This window comes from Corvus moneduloides, chromosome 13 (assembly GCF_009650955.1).
Source record: "Corvus moneduloides isolate bCorMon1 chromosome 13, bCorMon1.pri, whole genome shotgun sequence".
Classification (NCBI taxonomy): Eukaryota; Metazoa; Chordata; class Aves; order Passeriformes; family Corvidae; genus Corvus; species Corvus moneduloides.
The window spans coordinates 11906619-11925869 of record NC_045488.1 but is presented as its reverse complement, the minus strand read 5'-3'; the positions used below and the strand labels follow the sequence as shown (position 1 = coordinate 11925869).

At 45.0% G+C, this 19251-nt stretch overlaps 1 protein-coding gene across 2 annotated transcripts in view; it reads right to left on the bottom strand.

Annotated features, from left to right (window-relative positions):
- PIAS1 (protein inhibitor of activated STAT 1) overlaps positions 1 to 19251 on the bottom strand; it is a 49263-nt gene that overhangs the window by 10891 nt on the left and 19121 nt on the right. For both annotated transcript variants that reach the window (XM_032122785.1, XM_032122786.1), the window contains exons 2-6: positions 16821 to 17265; positions 5189 to 5273; positions 4570 to 4617; positions 3462 to 3552; positions 2489 to 2623 (exon numbers count right to left, since the gene is read on the bottom strand). In XM_032122785.1, the coding sequence (XP_031978676.1) occupies positions 2489 to 2623; positions 3462 to 3552; positions 4570 to 4617; positions 5189 to 5273; positions 16821 to 17265 (804 nt within the window). The remainder of the gene's footprint in view (positions 1 to 2488; positions 2624 to 3461; positions 3553 to 4569; positions 4618 to 5188; positions 5274 to 16820; positions 17266 to 19251) is intronic.

The window sequence follows — 19251 nt, the reverse complement described above, 5'->3', positions numbered from 1 at the left end:
TGCACCATCTGCAGTATCTGGAAGCACTGGTCATCTTCTCTTCCTGCACTCAGCTGTCTCTGAAATGTGAACTGCACCACCAGAGAAGAACAGGAAAAAGGCAGTTCAGGAGTTCAAGGGCTGAGAGGGGCCAAGATGTGCTCTGGAGACCCAGCCCAAGTCCCCACTCCCAGCCTGTCCAAGGGCTGGGTCACTTCCCCACCAGTCTCCACAGATCTGACCATGCCAAAGTTCTTTATCAGGGTCAGGAAAAGCCATGGATGCTCCCTTCTGCCTCTACAGGAAATCCTTTGGGATCCACGCAGGTCAGAGGCAGAACCCAGCTCTGTCAGGTCCCATAACTCAGGTGAGCCTTCCCTCATGGAATGAGCTCTTCCTGCCAGGGAGTTCAATTCATAGCCTGGATTTCTGAAGCTCTCATTTTTCTTAGAATCTCCAAAAAAATCAGGTTATAAATGTCTTTCTAAAAATGTGATTCAGCAGCAACACCTCTCAATCCCCAGAATGGAAAGGACCAAATCTGTCTTCTCACATTAGGGTACATCAATTATTTTTTGATTTAAACATTGGCTAAACCTGGAGCTGCATTCATACAATTTAAATTGAAAAATAAAAGGCTTCCCCCAGCAACTGCCACACGTTTCCACTTAAAAAAATCCATGTAATTGTGACATCTCCCATCCTTTATTTAGGATCTGAAGGCAGGATTTCAGTGATATATCTCACCACAAAATCGCACAAATTGAAATAGCATCAGAAACACCACGTTTTAAATATTTTATTCTCGAAATGAATGCTTCTCACATCGTTAAAAACCACTACTGCTTTAACTTGTTTGTTTAATGCCTCAATTAGGAGAGAAGTTAGAAAAATGCTAATTAACGTTGTGAAATTATTTACCGACAGCTTGAATCTACAAAGGCAGGAACTTGCCCGAGGCATCCTGTACAGAAGGCTCTTGAAACAGATTGTGTAAAAATCACAATGAGGACTCCAGCAAAGGTAGGGAGCACCAGTTGGGACATGCAAGTGATTCTTGAGGGAAGGGGGAGAGAGGAACTCAAATTTTGTGCTGCACAGGCACAGCCAAATAAAAAATAATTCCTCACATTTCACTGTCAAAGTCTCGAAGAATCAGTTTAAGAAGGATTGTGTCTTACAAAATCGGAAGGGATCTTAAAGCTCACCCCATTCCACCCCTGCCATGGGCAGGGACACCTTCCACAGACCAGGCTGCTCCAAGCCCATCCCACCTGGCTTTGGACACTTCTGGGATCTAATGCTTACTTATGCCAGAAGTTATCCAAAATGTTCTTTATAACCGATTTATCTGTGAAACCTGAGAACCAGCCAGTTCCCAAGGGACTAACTCCAACCTGGGGCTCTTCTTGTCCCTAAATCCTGAATTCTGAATCCCTCAGAGCAGCATCCAGGATCCATCCACCTGCATGGAGGCACGTCAGCAGTGTCAACCAAAGCAGGCTGATTTGTAACTGCTTATTTCTGGTACCTGCAGTTCTCATTAGATAAAAGAGGATTTTTTACAAAAATCACTCAGCCATCCTTTATCCCATAATCTGAATGGAGATTGTTTTCCGCTCCACAAGAAATCCATCATGAAATACCATCCTGGTGTTTTATAACTGCCTATTGTGCCTGACTGGAGTGTAAGCATTTTTCCACGCTGGTTCAGGAATCCTGGGCTTTGCACGCTGACAAATTCTTGGACAAAGTTTCACCTCAGGACAATTCTGGGGACTTCTAAAAACAGGATGGGGGCAGTGGCAGCAGCACACGGTGCCTCTGGAATGCCCATCCAGCAGCTTTGCTGCCAGCACTGAAAGCAACTCACTAATTCATGGGCTGATTTATTGAAGTCCCTTTTTGCAGCATGTTCCAGATTTAATTAGTCCAGTGGAACATCAGCAATTTTCTAACACCGGTTGTAACGTTCTCCCCACAGACACAAAAAAGTGATAAAAACATGAGGTTTTAGATCTGAAGGATGAGGAGAGCAGCTGGGAGAGGAGAAATGTAGGAAAGGCCAATGAAATCAGCTGGGCTGTGCTGTTCTGTGCCCACACTCACAGCTCTAATGCGCCACTCTGTGCTCAACGTCACCCGCTCCTTGCAAGTCCAAGCCAAGGTTTGTCAAGCCCCTGAAGTCAGGAAGAGCTTCAAAGTCTGAAGTTTGGCCAAATCAACAAACAAAAGGTTTAGAGGATGCCTTGATCTCTTTATCTGGGCCCTCCCTGAGCCACAAAGATTTGGGGGGGAGGGGGGAGTGAGGAGGGAGAGATCCCACCCCAAACGTGAGGGGGGGATCTGAGGGAGCACGTGAGGGATCTGAGGGAGCACGTCCCGACCGCCCGGCACCACAGAATTCCAGCTGAACAAGGACACTCTGTGGCTACCCCAGCAAGGATCTCCTGCACAGTTAAACCTGCTCATCTCTCAAAGACATACAAGAGACCCCAGAGCCACTCACTCTGCCAATCTCTGCAGTCCAGGACACGACGATGGTGTTGGGGACCGTGGTGGACAAGCGGACGAGTGAGGTAATGTTGATTGGTCGGCTGGGGCGCTTTGGTTCAACACCATTTTTGGTTGGTGGCAGATAGCCCTAAAAACCAAAAGATTTCATCTCTCAGGAAAAAGAATTCAACAGAGCTTTTGCCTCCTGCCCCTCCCACCACAACCCAATACACCTGGACCGGGCTCCATGTTTAATTCAAAGGGAGAAGGATCAGACAATAAAATACCAACTATTCTACAAGATCTTTCTCCTGACAGAAATCCAAAATCCTAACCCTGCCCACAGAATATTGAAGGCAACTTTGCCACCTCTCCTGTCTCAGCAAAACTAAACAAAAAAACCCCTAAACTTTGGACCAGAGGTTCTAAAATGCAATCCTTTTTCCTCTGCTCATGTTAATTTAAGACATTTAAGATTTTAATTAAGACTTATTTTTACTTAATAACAACATGTGATCTTGAAAAGGGAGTTTTCAACTTCCATCTTCATAAAATCACTGAATCATTAAGGCTGGAAAATGCCTCAAAATCCTCAGGTCCAAGTTTTGACTGAATACCACCTTGTCAAGTAAATCCAAAGTCGCTTTTGAACCCTTCCAGGTTTCAATCCTTAACCACTCTCCCAGGGAAGGAATTCTTCCTAATATCCAGCTCCTGCACTGGAGCCTGCCTGGCTCACACTGCCCAGCCCAGCCCAGCCCCTGTGCTGCCCAGGACTGGCAGCTGCTGTTGGGCAAACACCAAAATTTCCTGTCTTTTGGGAATTCATCTTCTGGATCTACTGGCTAAAACAGTTTCCTTGATCTTTCCATTCCAGCGCTCCAGAATATGAAAACAAAGGTAGGGATAAATTTTCAGGCTAATTTCTGGCAGATAATTCCTAATAGTGCATCCCAAAATGTGTATTGAAAGAACATCTTACTTACTGGAAGGCTGCATGGTTTCCCATTTACTTTCACACATAGATTGGGTGGGAAGTGATCTTCTTGTGGACAACTGGTTTCTGATAAACAAAACCTAAAAGCAAAGAGCTGCTATCATCTTTCACTTTTAAAGTGATTTAAAGATTGTCTTTTCCTGCAAGGAATTGTTCTTCCACTGAGCTATGAAATCATGACAAGTCTTGCTAAGCACAGTCTCAAATGATGTCAATTAAGCAGGAAAGCCCCCCAAAATGACAGAGGTTCATTCAAGAAGGCTGTAGGTTCCTCCTCAGATTCCCTGAATTCCTCAGCCTGACTCGTTCCCATAGGCAGGTTCCTGTCACAACAGACAATCCCAATTTCTTTGCTGCCTTTTCTCCAGCCTGACCTCTCCACGGTCAGACCAAGGTGTCACAAGTGACATTTTCCACTGTCCCAGCTGCAGTTCCAGCAAACCAGGCAGCTGCTGAGCACAGCCACGGACTCCTCAGGCCTCTGATGTTGAGTTTATTTACTGAAGTTCAAAGAGGCGCTCTTGCTGCTGGATCCCCAGCAGGACCCACCCTTCCTGCTCCCAGCCCGGCTCACGGACAATGGGCATTCCAAGGAGCAGCAAGAACCTCTCAGCTCCCCTGGATTCCTTCCAGGGACCTGCCCCGTCCATGTCCATATCCCATCAGGGGCTGGATAACCAACCTGCTGCTCCCAAAGAGGGGGAGCTGCCTTCTGGCCCTGTTTTCCCTGATTCCCTCCTCAGCCCTTGGTCCCTCCCACCCCACCCGGCTGAGAGAGAGGATTTCATCAATTTGTGGTACACCTGCCAAAACCCCCAAATTAACCAGGCTGTGATTCCCAAAGTGCCTAAAGAAGCAGACCTCGGGATGCCCATGGAATACTGAGCTTGGCATCCCTGCTAGGAAAAACAACCCTCCCTGCTCATGGATTCTTCAGGCCCAGGCACATGGAATGCAAACGTGGAGTTACAGGAAGGAGGATTCGCTGACAAGAAAATCAACCAGGATGAGGCTCTTCTCCATCCAGGAATTCCCAACCTGCTGGGCAGGATCTGAATCCTAAAATCCAACAGCAGCACAGGCAATAAAATACCTACCTTAGCTGGACCTGTACTGTGAAGTCACATTTGGTCCCAGAAATATCCCTGGAAACAAGAGAACGTGGGTTAAAACATCCTATTTCCACAAGAGATCCCTCAATATTGCAATACAGATTCCTTAAGAGTTTGCTGGAAGTTCAATTTATGGAAAACACTTCTTTTTTACCCCAAAAAAAGTGTAAAACACACACTTTCAGGTGTATGTATAATGTACACCAGACTTTGATACTTGTGCTCAAACCACCACTCTCAAGACAAGCTCAAAGGAACAGTTTTTATTTTTCAAGGTAAACAAATAAATCCTCATCTGACCTATATAATTTCCTTTTTTTTGGTAAACTATGAAGTTCTGAGGGGTAAAGTATCACCTTTATAGTGAATTAACAGAGAAGGAAGGGCTGCAGGAAGCAGAATTCTGGATTTGCAGAGAACTTCGGGCCAGAGAAACCCACCCAAAACTCACTGGCGGTGCTGAATTCTCTCCTCCTCACCCTTTTGCTCCCCATACAAAGGGGAAAAGAGGAAATACCCCCCTCCCATTTCCAAGTTAGGGATATGGAAAGCTGGCTCCTTTGGGTGGTTTATCGGGATTTAAAGGCTGCTGGAGCTCACTCACATGGAACTGCTGATCTGCTGCACTTGCTGTGGCGTCAGCGCGAAGGCAAAGCAGGTTTCTCGAAACCTCTGACTGTTATCTGAGGCTGCAGGAGAACAGAGAGCATCAAAACCAGCCCAGACAATCAGTCAATAATTGAAGAAAGTGTCTACATTTCTAACACACGTTTTTATGGCCAGCCCAGCAGTGTGAGGCACATCTGCTTCTCTGAACAGCTTTAGAGCCAATGAGGAAGTTGCCACTGAAAGCCTCCTGTAAATAAAAATACAATGAACAAACTTTATATGCCTATAAAGTGTACATTAAAATAGGGATGAAGATAACGGCAGAGCTGAGGCAAATCAAGGCTTTTTATCACTGTAATTTAATGTCAAATGTGCTCTGATATTAAAAAAAAAAATATCTTAGGACTTCTCATCAATCACTTTTTTATTTCCCTCACTGCAGCAGATCATGGCTTGGCCTGTAGAAGTTCACAGAGGGGCTGAAGTACAACATGTGGGACATCTCACAGTTCAGTTCAGTATTTTATGGACTGAAAGGCACCAAATATATCTGTAATAAGCCAAGAACTCATGAGATCTGCAACTATAAAATCTGATTTTGAAGCCTTTCCACTCTGCTGAACCAAACACTGCTCAAGAGTAAATGCTCCTGCTGGAAATTAATGTTAAATATCTCTAAAATAGTGCTTTTAGCTAAAACTCAACCCTTCACAGGGCCACTGCAGCAATGAAAAGAGTTTTTTAAATAATAAATTAAAAGAAAGCATCACCTCCCCAGAGAATTACTCCGCACACTCACCAACACACACCCAAGCGCACTTGTGCAAGCAGCTTTCCACTCAATCTCATTATTCTTAATAACTTTATGGGGTTCTGAATAAACATCCAGTGCACTGAACACTCGACAAATTTACCCTTTTTTGGTTTACTATCATGCACTTCTTGACTCATCCCTGAGTGACAGCAGAGTGAACACTTCAGGGTGAGACTTGAGAGATTTTGTTCCAAACAGCGTGTGGTGGGCTGGAACCAACAATAGCGAAGGCACTGCCTGAGTATAAATATTACCAGCAGCAACCTCCCAAAATTACATCTCTATCCATCCCGCCTGACAGTGCTGCAAAATCCTTCCATTTATTCCACTACTTGCTGCTGCTCCCAAGCTGGATGAGCAGGAACGGGGAACAGAAAGTTGCTGCTTGGAGGAGCACAGGGAATCTTTGGAAAAGCATGAAGTTTTATGAAGAACTTGTATTTTGAAATGTATACATTTCCTCCCAGCCAGCACAGCGAGCACAATGTCTGCAGGAAATACAAACACAATGTGTACAATTAACAATGAAAACCTGCTTTCACACGTGCTCCTCGATAGAATTTGACACCTATTTTTAGCTATAAATGGAAAGATCACCATTACAAACTCTAATTAACAAAAGTTGAATTAGCAAAGCTAATGCACTGCAGAGAAATGAGGGAATTCCAGTTATTATTTCCGAGTTTTCCATAGTTTTATCTGCTGGGTTGATTTTTCTCCCAGGTAATATTTGCTTTAGCCTGGAAATTGTCAACTTTGGCTTTATTAGAAAAGTCCTGGAAGGTTTTTTGGGAACTTTTGGTGTGAACTCCAGCACTTTATTAATTAAAAACTGCTGAGCATTTAACTAATGCCACCTTCATTTAAAGCTTAATTATCCAGAGAAGTCAACCAGCAGCTATCAAAATTCTAACCCTGCCTTTCCCACGCTTTTCCTTTCCCCTGCCCATCTTTGTGCTTGGTTTGGTTCTGCAGCAGCTCCAGTTTAGGGAATGCAGCAGGGAAATGGGCAAACAGGAGGAACTGGAAGTGCGTGCAGCAGGAAAACTGTGACACAGTTTGGTCCAGAGGTTCACATTCAATCCTTTTTCCCCTGCTCATGTTGATAGAAGATTTATTTTTACTGAATAGTGATATGAAAAGAGGGTTTTGAACTTCCATATTCACAGGATCACTGAATTTTTAAGGTTGGAGAAGACCCCCAAGATCACCAGGCCCAACTCTGACTGACCACCACCTCATCAACTAAATCAAAACTTGATTTTTGAGCCCTTCCAGGGTTAGTGATTCCACACTTCCCTGGGGAAGCTGTTTCAATACTTAACCACTCTCCCAGGAAAGAAATTTCTCCCAATATCCAGCTGTTGTATTGGTCAAATTAAAGCATTTATACATTTAATTGGGAGAAAATGTAGAAGGAGATCCCTGAGTGCTGCCACGGGAGCTTTCCCCATTCCAGCTCTCCTCACGGTACATGCCAGGACAGAAAACAGCTTCTGCTTCAATCAAAAACGAAATAAAAAAAATCCTTGGACATTTCTTCTTGAGATTTGGGTGTTTTTTTGTCTTTTCAGTGTCTTTTGTGCAGTTAATGTTGCATCCTCAAAGAGGAGACTTTGCAAGGGCAAGGAGTGACAGGACAAGGGGTAATGGGTTTAACTGAAGGAGGGCAGGGTTAGATGGGATACTGGGAAGGAATTCCTGGCTGGGAGGGTGGTGAAGGGCTGGGCTGGAATTCCCAGAGAAGCTGTGGCTGCCCCTGGATCCCTACAAGTGTCCAAGGCCAGGCTGGCCGGGGCTTGGAGCAGGCTGGGATAGGGGAAGGTGTCCCTGCCCATGGCAGGGGTGGGATGGGACTTCAGGCCCCTTCCAACCCAAACCCTCCTGGAACTCTGTGCTGTGCCCTTGTTCTACTGACTGGGAGCAAAGCCTGGGAGCTGCTGGATCCCTGATTCCAGAGCTCTGATTCCCTGGAAAGCAGCACTGCCACCCCCAAGCTCTCCATACGTTGTTTTGTGTACAGCCCTTGCTGTGATTACCACGGGAGCATGGCCAAATTGCAAAGAGGAAAGAAAAAAACCTGTTAATTAGGCAAAGATGCTCCAAAAGGCAATCAAAATATTTCAAAACTCTTGACAGACTGAGCAGAACAGGCAGAGGAAGATAGACCAGAAGCTACATTAAACTACAACCGAGTTATGGTCAGGCTCCTCAGCTACTCTGAGGATACCACTCTGCCCCTTGGATGTGTAGTTGCATCTAAAAGGGAGATGAAATCTGGTTTTTCTTTGTGGCTTTCTCTAATCTTCTCCCTTATCAGCTTTTCATGCCCATATCTAGTCCTTCTAGATCTGCTTAGCCTACAAATGATGCATGAAAATCCCAACAAACCACAAGAAACAGAGCTCATTTAGCAGCTTTTCCATGAAACACGGAGCTTCCATCTTTATCTCTGGCTCCAACTCCTCTATTCCCAAAGACTTGAGATTTTCCAAGGCAGAGACATTGGAAATCTGGAATTTCAGAGCGCAGAAAGGCTGACAGATTTCTATTAATTCATCTGGTGTATCTGCTGTGTTTAAAACACCATACAGATCCTGGCAAGTCAAGCACATAATTTAAAGTTCTGGAGGATGATTAAAACCAGAAACATGCAAATATATCGTCTTAGACAATAAAATCATTCTGATGGCTACAAACACAACCATGCCCTGCAAACAACCATTATTATTTAACAAAAGAAAGGTAAAAATAGATCTGCAATTGAAAACCAAGTGGATGAAAATAGAATTTATAATCCAATAAAGCTGGAATCAAGCCAGGACAACAGAGTTAATATGAACATTCTTCAGAAAGATGCCAGGAATGTTTTTTGGGGGTTGGGTTTGCTGTTTCTTTTCCATAACTATGATTTATTAAACATGAAAACACTTTCTTTAGCTCTCTCTGAATGGAAAAGAGCTTGGAAGAGTCAAGAGTGCAAAATGCTTAAAAAGTTACAGAGTTTCTTCTCCCAAGCTCTTCTTTTCCTAATTCGCTCTCACCACCATTTCCTGAATTACTCCAGGTTTACCTCACTCCAGGAATGATCCAAACAGCACCTGGGGTTGGTACAGATTAACTGAGGGACACAATTGTGCCTTGCTGGTTGAGGATTTTCTTAAAACATTTTACTCAGGTAAAAAGTTTTCAAAATTTAAGGGAAAACTGTTTCAATATATGGCATCCACAGGGCCAAAACACTTTAAATCCTATAGGAATATATATATAAAAATATATATATATACACACACACACACTGTATATATAGGTGTGTGTATATACACACAATCAATAGATCACCTATTTAATAAACAAAAATGACACAGAAAAGGCATTTTCTACTAATTCTGCTCTTTATTTTGGAAAACCCCTCCAGCACCAGAGTGAAAAAAAAGAACCCATCTTGAGTGGCTGCATTTTCTACAGCTCTAAAAATATTCTGTTCCACCTCACCAGTACCCAGGGCTAAAAATAGCCACACAATCTTTCTGCAGTAAAATACCTCTTGCTGTCTTGAGAAAAAGCTACTCTCTCAATTTCCATTCAGGCACAAACACCCTCAAATCTTTCATGAATTTTCTGGGATCACAGAGCGGAGGTGGTGATGCTTCCTAACACAGCTGACCAATAAACTGAGGTTCATCTTCCCACCATTATCACCCAGTGCAGCTTATTAAGCTGGAGGGAATATATTACAGAGAGGCTTGGACTGAAATTAAGTTTGTACTTTACACCACAGTTGTTACCTAAGATACCACTGAATGGGCCCTTTCCCAATGATTCCCAATAATTGTGTTGATTTCCAAAGGCAAAACCAGTTGTGTTAAGGAAGAGTATGAGCAGCAGAGGAAATTTTTGCTGCATGCTATAAGAAAAACAAGGGATGCCTAATTGGTTATTCACTAACCTAACAGTCTGGATTAGCTACATTTGTCAAAATATTAACCACAAATACGGAATAGCTGTCTGGAACTTCCTCATGAGGGGCAGCTCTGCTCTCTGTGACCAGGCACAGGACGAGGCAAGCTGAGTGAGGGGTTTGGGATGGAGTTCAGGGAAAGGTTTTTCCCCTGGGGGTGCTGGGCACTGACCAGGCTCCCCAGGGAATGGGCACGGCCCCGAGGCTGCCAGAGCTCCAGGAATGTGGGACAACGCTCCCAAGGATGCACAGGGTGGGATTTTGGGGTGTCTGTGCAGGACCAGGAGCTGGACTGGATAATCCTGCTGGGTCCTTCCCAACTCAGGATATTCCCCAATTCTTGCTTTTCCTCCCCAGACAGGTGATGCCTCATTTTGCTTTTCCTTTAAACAACAGAAGGCATCACATTAATTTATGCTCAGTCCTCTATCAAATATCACTGCTGAAAATTTAATCCCTGCCTCCCAACCAGAAAAATGACTGTGCTTAGAGGAGGGCACAGAAAACATGGAGCTTTGAAAATGTTAAAATGCAGAGAGGCTTTGAGCCCTGCTCCAGGGCAGCAGAAGGCAGGAAATCCGTAACACAACACCACAGCACGGCTCCTCATCGCTCCGGCTGTCCGGAGCCTCCTGGATCGCTCTGCCCAGGGCTCACTTATCCAGCTGTGTTTGGAAGCAGGAGCCAAGGCTGGGGTTGAGCTCTAATGGCTGTAGGGAAGCACGATCCAAGTGGGTCTGTGGGAGAAAAATGCTGAGAGGATTCACCTTAATGGGGGATCTCATCTCAGGCTGCACCACGAGGCCTTTAAAGCCACCCCAATTTCTGGAGTTCCCGGGTAACCGAGTGTTTATTTACACATCAACACTTCCTGCCTCTGAACCACAACCTCTCAGCCCCAAGCTCTGTCATCTTCTGGAACCAGCAGTGCTTTCAAACCACCACCTACCATTCCCTGCACTTCCTGCTGCCCTTAAATGCAGCTGCAGTGAGCAGGATGGGGCTGGGCGCAGCCAGATCCCTCCTGGAGCCACCCTCTCCCTGGAAAAGCCTCTCAGCCATCACTAAAGCCACGCCAGCCCATGCCGAAGGAGGGCTCTGCATCCCAATATCCAATATCTGACATCCCTCAGCCATGTCCTGCACAAGCTGTGGGGTTCAGGAGCTCTGAGCTCATGTCCAGCACCAAGAGAAATCCCAAATTCCCACTGCTTTTTGTCACACCTTGGCCATTCCACTTCATTTCCATCACTTATCACAACGGATGCTGCATCCTCAACCTTTCAAAACACTCCAAAACTACTTGAGGGGAAGCATTTTAGTAAACACTCAAATCCTTCTTTCCTTGATGAGCTCTTCTCCCACCTCCACAGGTCACAACTGTGCCCACAAGCAGCCCGAGAAAAGTGAAGTGACAGAACCACGTTCTCCACCTTAGAACAGATGAAAAACTGAACCCTGGCTCTGGTCAGCTGCTGCATTTATCCCTTCAAATCATTTTTAGATTCTGTTCAACTCACAGTTAATCCTCAGGAGGAACAGGCAGAGCCACCCTGGGGGTGGGAAAGGAAGGGAGTAAAGAGATGTGAAGGAGCTTATTTGAAATTGTGCCTAAACATATATATGAAAATAGCCTGGAAATACTCCAAGGGCTACAATTAATCCATAAATATTATGTATTTTATAACTCTTTCAGATATGTTGTATAAACAGAATACAGAACAGATCAGCTGGAAATTATGTGCAATTGGACAGACACTTATGTTTGATTATTCTTTAAATCACTCATGGCGTAGAGCATTTCTGAAGACCTGCAGGAAGATTAGGGGACACTTCCATGCCAACATTCCATGCCCAAAGTCTCCACTCTCCCAACCCACCTCTGTGGATGGATTCCAACTCTCCTCTCACCCTCCTAGGGCCGTGGATCTCCACTCCACATCCATCATTTTTCCAGAGTGAAGGAACATCACTGGATCCCCCTTATTCAAGTTCAGCCCCTCGATTCCTTCAGACACCTGAATTATGTCCCACAACTCAAAAGCTGCTTTCATGCCTCAGTAATTTAACTTTTATTCCTAAAAGCACCAAGTCAGACACTTCAAAGGAGCAGCACCAAGTCAGCACTGCCACCTCCCTGCATGGATCACAGTTCTGGAGAAGTTTTCCTCTCAACAAGGAAGTTTCTTTCCTCAGGCACAGCGCGGGATTGTTGGGATGTCCTGCGCAGGGCCAGGAGATGGATTTTGTTCCCTGCTCCTCCTGATTATGGTTCCGTGGAAGCCAAGTGGCTTCCCAGCTCCATTCACAGCAGAGCAGCTGTGTCTGGAAACATCCACATCCTGTCAGGGCCTGGAATCTTGGGACATCCACATCCTGTTGGGGCCTGGAATATCGGTGACCTCAGCTCTACGCATGAGGAGATTGAGCAATCAGCTGAAGAGAGCCTCAATAAATGACACTCCTTGTTTTTAGCACAGGAGTTACCCAGTTGGTTAAAGCTCTCTCAGACTTTAAAGAAACACTCTTGACTGTGGAAAGCTTAACTTGAGGCCCAGCGCACGCAAATCCAAAAGAAGAACCCCAAGTGCACTGTAATTCCAGTGCAGCCCCAGCACAGAGCTAATATTTCACCCCCTTCTTGCACAATGAAAAGCTGCAGGGCCGGAAGTCAGAGAGCTCAAAGCTGAGTTGAGAATATAGTGTTTTGTTGAACTTCCTCCCCCAAAGTACATTTCAAAAATAATAAACACAGAAGACAGTAAAAGCGTGACTTTCATATAAACCGTAACAGCAATTGCACAGAGCAAGAGATCAGCTCACTGATAGAGGAAAAGGAGAAATACTTGCCAAGCAAAACTTTCTTGTTTCCAACCCAGCTTTCTTGTGCACTGAATTGTTTAATTGTTTAATGGCTGTACCTTGAACTGCAGGCACCCTAAAGATTTCAGGCAGCTCGGTTGCAAGGTCTGGCTCCATGTCCAAGGCACCAGGATCACTCACAGCCAAAGGAAATTCATGGTAAGTGCAGGTCAGGAGAACAAATGCTGGTTGGGGAACATGGACTCAATCCCTGAGGGGGAAATTCTGCTGCCGGGAGAAATCCTGATGGTAGAGTCCAGAAATCAAGAAATTAAACTGAGACCTCCATCCAGAGAAGCCTCAGTAGAGGCACTGGAAGCTCTGATGGTACCTGGAGTCTGGAATTCTCCTAGCTCTGAGGGATAATGACTGATCTGTGCCTCTTCCTTCCAGGAGGCTGCAGGTAAAAATTCTAATTCCTCTGGCTCTGATCCAACTTTCAGTGAGTGCTGTGTTCATATCACTGAGAGCTGAAGCACAGCAAATAAACTGCAGGATGATGATCCTTCTGCCATTTGGACTGATTTTAAAGAGGAGGAGAGCTCACAGCCTCTTTAATCCTTTCAATTGGAAAAAAAAAAAAGCTTCATTCCCCTTACAGGTAAGTGAAGGCCCCTAAGCCAGTTAAAATGTTTTTTGGAACGACTACACAGCTAAAGCAATTAGGAATGACATTTGCTGTAACAAGACACATTTTTAAGATGTTACTTAACTATCTCATGTCCCTTCCATAATAATCTGGCAAATTCTGGTCCTTGTTACTCACAGTAAACACACTTCACCACACAAAAGAGATCTTATCTGTGTGTTAGGAGTTACTTTTAGAAAATGTGCTTAAAAAACAACCAATTAGCAACGTCTGGGCTCTGGGGGCTGGAAATGGGAGAATTAAGTGAGAGCTGCAGCTTCACTTGACAAACAACCTAAATTCTCCTCTTTAAGAGATCCTATTAAAAAACAACAGAGAAGCACAGTAATAAGGCAACTTGCATGCATTCCACCAAGGCCAGAGTGGACAGCTTTTCCTCCAAAAATAAAAAAGCCATAGAATCACTTCAAATGGTGGTTAACCACGGCAGAGAGCTCAGTGCACATTCACCCACCAGCACACATTTGCAGAACAAGGAGCCTTCCTGGCTGGCTTGGACACAAACCCATCCCATCTCGATGCTTTCTCCACTTGGCAGTGAGGGTGACTAATAAAATGTGGATCAAATTCAACAGCTCCACAGCAAATGAACAAATGTCTCTTTGTCTCACATCAGCAATGCCCAAGGAAGGACTGGACGTGGCACTCAGAGCCTGGGCTGGTGACAAGGTGCTGATCAAAGGTTGGACTCCATGATCTTGGAGGGCTTTTCCAATGTCAGTGATCCTGGGATTCAGCCAGCCACGCTCAATAGGTGCTGGTGAGAAGGGTGCAGATGGATAAATCCTGCATTCCATGAATCCAGCCCAGCAAGCAGCCAGCATCCACGTGAATCCTGGGCCAGAGCCGCACTCAAGTGGAAGGAGGTAACATCTATTCCCTCCTGTTCCTGACGTTACAAATCAGAGTTAGCAGATTTCATTTCCTCATCTGTTCCTCACATTAGCTGTGTGCTACCCACCCACCCAAAGAAATATTTGGGTACAGAATGCCTGTTCGAGTTCCCTGCTGGGCAACTCCCTGCCCTGAGGCTCTCTCCAATTACTGCTTCTCCAATCAACCATCACTTCTCAAAGGGACAGAAAACGATAGCAAACCTTCCCAGCTGGACTTGGGAACAACCAGGGGCAATCTCACCCAAGGATGTGCTTTGCCCAGTTTTAGGTAATGACTGTCATCCCAGAAGGATCTGAAACTTGAATTAGACAAATTCTCTCTCGCACACACATTTTCTTTCTCTTCCAGTAGGTTCTATTTCAAGCAGGCAGAGAATTATTCCAAACCCCACATCAGGTCATCAGTTCATCCTTGTGGGGGAGGGCAGCAGAGTAAATTCAAAAGTTCTTTATCCCTATCCCATGAGTAATCTGATGGGAAAAAGCAAGCAGAAGATGCTGAAACGCTGGCTGAATGCCAGGTTCTGAGCGTCTGCAGTAGGATCTGCCAGTGGAAAACAAACCAGGGAACCTACACATTGGACACTTGAGGAAACCCACACTGCTGGCAGCAGCGAGAAGGATGCTCAAACCATCTGGGGCAAATATTCTACAAATCATTTCAGACTTTGCAAAGTATCAGTAATCAACAGAGAACACGAATCCAAGTCTGAACAGGGTGGTGAGGCCCTGGCACAGGGTGCCCAGAGAAGCTGTGGCTGCCCCTGGATCCCTGGAAGTATCCAAGGCCAGGTTGGACAAGGCTTGGAGCAGCCTGGGATAGTGGAAGGTGTGGGGATGGGACTGGATGGGCTTTAAGGTCCCTTCCAACCCAAACCATTCCAGGATTCTGTGATATGCACGGACACTGCAGCTCTTCCCCCAAATGCTCCAGTAAAAAGGTTTTTAACAGGATTGTTTCAGACAAACAGAATTCCCATACAAAACAAAAGCCCCCAACACTCCTGAAGTTAACAGAAAGGACAGGGATTGCTTCCAAAGGTATCTATCCGCTTGGAATTTCACTTCCTTTTTCTCACCCTGACACTGCACAAAGGGGAAAAATATCCCATTGTCCATCAACTCCTGAGGCACTGAGACCTGGCAGGGAGTGAATTACGATCCCTGCATTTGGGGCTGGCCTGTCAGACGGAGAGCTGACAGCAAAGTGCTCTCCCCACATGCAGGAATCAATGCACACCATCATTCCTGCACTGGAATGTCTTGTGGAAATTACAGCCTTATTTTGAAGTATTTATAATGGAAAAGCAATGAGACACATACCAAGTAGCTAATTAGCTCACACCACCAGCATTGCCTGGAATGGTTATTAATCAATTAGGGTTTAGATTAAAGCTAAATAGATACAGTGCACCTCTGGAAAGAATACCTGAACCAGAAGATTAAATTACCAAAAACTCTCTGCTTTTCCTTCAATTACAGCAGCTAAACCAAAAAAATATGCAAGCAACCGTGCCAGATCCTTTAGAAATGCACAGACAACCCTCAGCACTCACACATCAGGCCTCCCACATCCCCACAGCCCTTCAGACTGTCACTGGAAAGTACCTGCTCAGCTTTGTTTACAAGGGATTTCTTCTGCAAAGGACTTTTTTTTCTCACTCACCCACCCTCTCTTCCCAGATCTCCTCTCACAAATCTGCTCCTCCAACCAGCAGTGAATCTTTCCTGGGGTTTCAAGCCAGCAGAAGGTTCCACGAGCAGCCCCTCAGAAATCACCAGAACTGTTGCATTTAGGCAATATTTAAGAGTATTAAAAGTTAACCATGCTGTGAAGTGCTACGTGGAGCCAGAGAAATCACACATTATATAATGCTCTGGAAGCAGCAGATCCTTCTCAGCAGCTCCACCAGTGATTTATACCTTCATACAAAAAATCAGTTGCAAGAAAAGTAGCCACAACTGCAAAAGAACCACAAGCCTCCCTAAATTCAGATGTTCAGATTGTAATGGATCCAGCAAATTTCCAGCCTGGCATTCCTTCCCTGCACAGAAGAGAACATTTTAGAAGCTTGATGGATTTGGGGGTAGTTTTGTTTAGTTTGGGGTTTTTTTTTTTAATAATGAAACTCTGTGGTTTATAAGAACTACTGAAAGCAGACTGGTTTTTTTTTTCATTTTTTTCTAAGATTTAGTTTGCTTCTTGTCAAAGTCCCCCCTTAAAAATAACGGATGTTTAAACCATATTTAGAGGCTCAGCTAAAGCAACTAATGAGTGTTACGTAAGACGTCTCTCCATGTAGAACAATCTGTTCCAAAAGTTACCAAAAATAGCAATTCTCTAAACACTGGTATGATGCAATATTTAACCAGTTGCTGCACCAGCAGCTGAATTGGGCCATTATTCCCCAAACACCACCAAGTGTCGGGACGAGGTTTTCTTACCTAGGCTGGTGGGTTTGATCAGCTCATCCAACAAGTCATAAAAAGGGAGTTTCTGCAGTTTGATGTCGGGGTGCACGGGGTGCAGGGCCGAGGTGAGGTGGGGCAGTTCCAGTTCGTGTTTGGGTCCCAGGAGTGACACGGGGAGCAAGGGGGACGTGGCGGGGTGGCCGTCGTAGCCGAGCTGTGGAATGGTGGATGGCGACAGCGTGGCCGGCATGGAGCTCGAGTGCACACTGGGGATGGACAGGTCTGCTGGGGTCATGATTTTCTGGGGGAACCTTCTCCTATAGAGTTCTTTGATTTTCATCTGGACGGCGGGGCTGCAGCCAGCCTTGAGCAAGTGCAGGGCTTTCGTCAGCAGTTCGTGTTTGCGGCCGTGCTTGTTCCTCCCCGCGTAGCCCAGCAGCACCTGCAGTTCCGAAACTCGAAGGCTCATAACCATTTGCTTCAAAGAAACAAAACAAAGAATTAATACTCAACTTCCAGCATCCGCAGCAACACTAGAAAGTGCCTGAAGCCCATTAAGAGTGAAGGCACGGCGCCACTGCTCTGCCCCCTTTTACAGTGCTCACAGGTATTTATTTTAAAGTCTGCAATGAGAGATTTTTAAAGGCATTTCCATTCTGTGGGGAAAAAACCTGAGAAAAGGACAAGTTGCCAGTGCAAAACAAAGGTTGTAACTCGAATCAATTTTTAGTCACTTGCTAGAATCTCTGATGCTAACTATTTTTTATTGCTCTAGCTGGATGTAAAAGAAGTTATACGTTGACAATATCCAAGCTGTGCCAATCCTCAACTCCAGACACCCCTTCCAAGTGCCTCCCTCACTTTCTGCCATGCAGCAGAACTAATCCACACAGGTTCAAAGAAAGGAGATCAATGACATTAAAAGTAGAGTGAATATAATCCCACTTGTGTGCAACCCCATGCCATCATTCCTGGGTTAAAGGAAACTTCTTCCCATTCCATCTCTGCGCTTCTCCCATCAGAGCTGCGTGTCCTGTTTCGGATGGGGGAGCTGGACTTTGCCTTCTATTAATTAGCATCTTCATTAACACAGCCACTCAGTGTCTCCCAATATGATCTAATGAATCAAACTGGTACAACTTGTCACCTGTTTCACTTCTCCAGGAACTGAGAAAAACACTTCCCAAACCAGTGAAACCAGTAATCACCAGTGCGCATCAGCAAGGCAGGCAGGAGCCAGAAAATCAACTTCGGCACCTGGTTTTTATTGAAAAATGTATTTCAGCACTTGACAGCAGCTTGTTCATCATCAGATGGCCTGAGACAACAGCTGGAATGATGATATCCCTGCAGAATTTTGGATTCCCAAGGAATCACAAGGAAGTGAAATGCCTAAAGCCCACTGACGTGACTGGCTGCCCTTCTGCATGAAATACCCTGAATATTTTGTAGTCAATCCCAAAAGATCCAATTCCAAACAATACTTGATGTAAATATTTGAGACCAAAGCACCTAATTCAGCACACGAGGGTTCTGCAATTTCCCAGCCACTGAAGGATGGAGGCCCAAACCAGAATTTCCATTTGGAATCTCTGAATTTAACTACAAATGCTCCCATCCTCTCTGGTCCTTCAAACTGTGCAAGGCATTCATTCAGTCTCAAACACTGCTCTGATTTTATTCACGTTCATTCTTAAACCTGAAGTGCCAAGATTAGAAAGGTGCTGCCCCTGGCTTTAGCACAACCAGCCTGAAACGCCCATCACTTCCTCAAAGCTCCACCACCTGCAAGAGATCTTCACTGCCCAGGTGCCCACAGGAGGTTTTTCCCTCCACTGAAACTGGTCCTGTTATTTAAAAGCCCTGAATGAGATGATTCACGTCTTCAATGAGGTTTGCATCAGCCACACTGAACTCAAGTTTGCCACAAGATTTCTGCTCTGCTGAACCACAGCACCAGAGCTCAGGAATCTCGCTGCTAATCCTAGATAAGCCTTGCTGCAGCCTTCCACAAACCCTTTGGGTAGAAATGGAGTTGGTTTTTTTTCCCCAAGAACTTTCTTCACACTTAACTGTGGGACTGTCACAGAGCTACTAATGAGAACAGACGAGGTACTTGGTAAGAAATGAAGATGTCTTAAAAGAATAAGGCATTTCAGTTCCAATCTGAAGTGTTGACAGCTGAAAGGAAAGTGAAACAAATAGATCTGAAACATGGAAAAACACTATTTATAATGCTTTACAAACACTTCTTCAACAGAATGAGTAGTTAGAGCTGATGGGTTTAATGCCATCACCATTAAAAGTCGCTTCCTGAACAGCCAGAACCTCTCAGAGCTTCACTCTGCTCTTGTTTTGTAATAAACTCACGGGCCCAGTTTGCAAAGAGCACAAGAGAATTAAGAAATAATTGAGGCAACAGAGAAGCTCCTGCTCCATGCGGGATGATTTCTGTTTTTAAGGT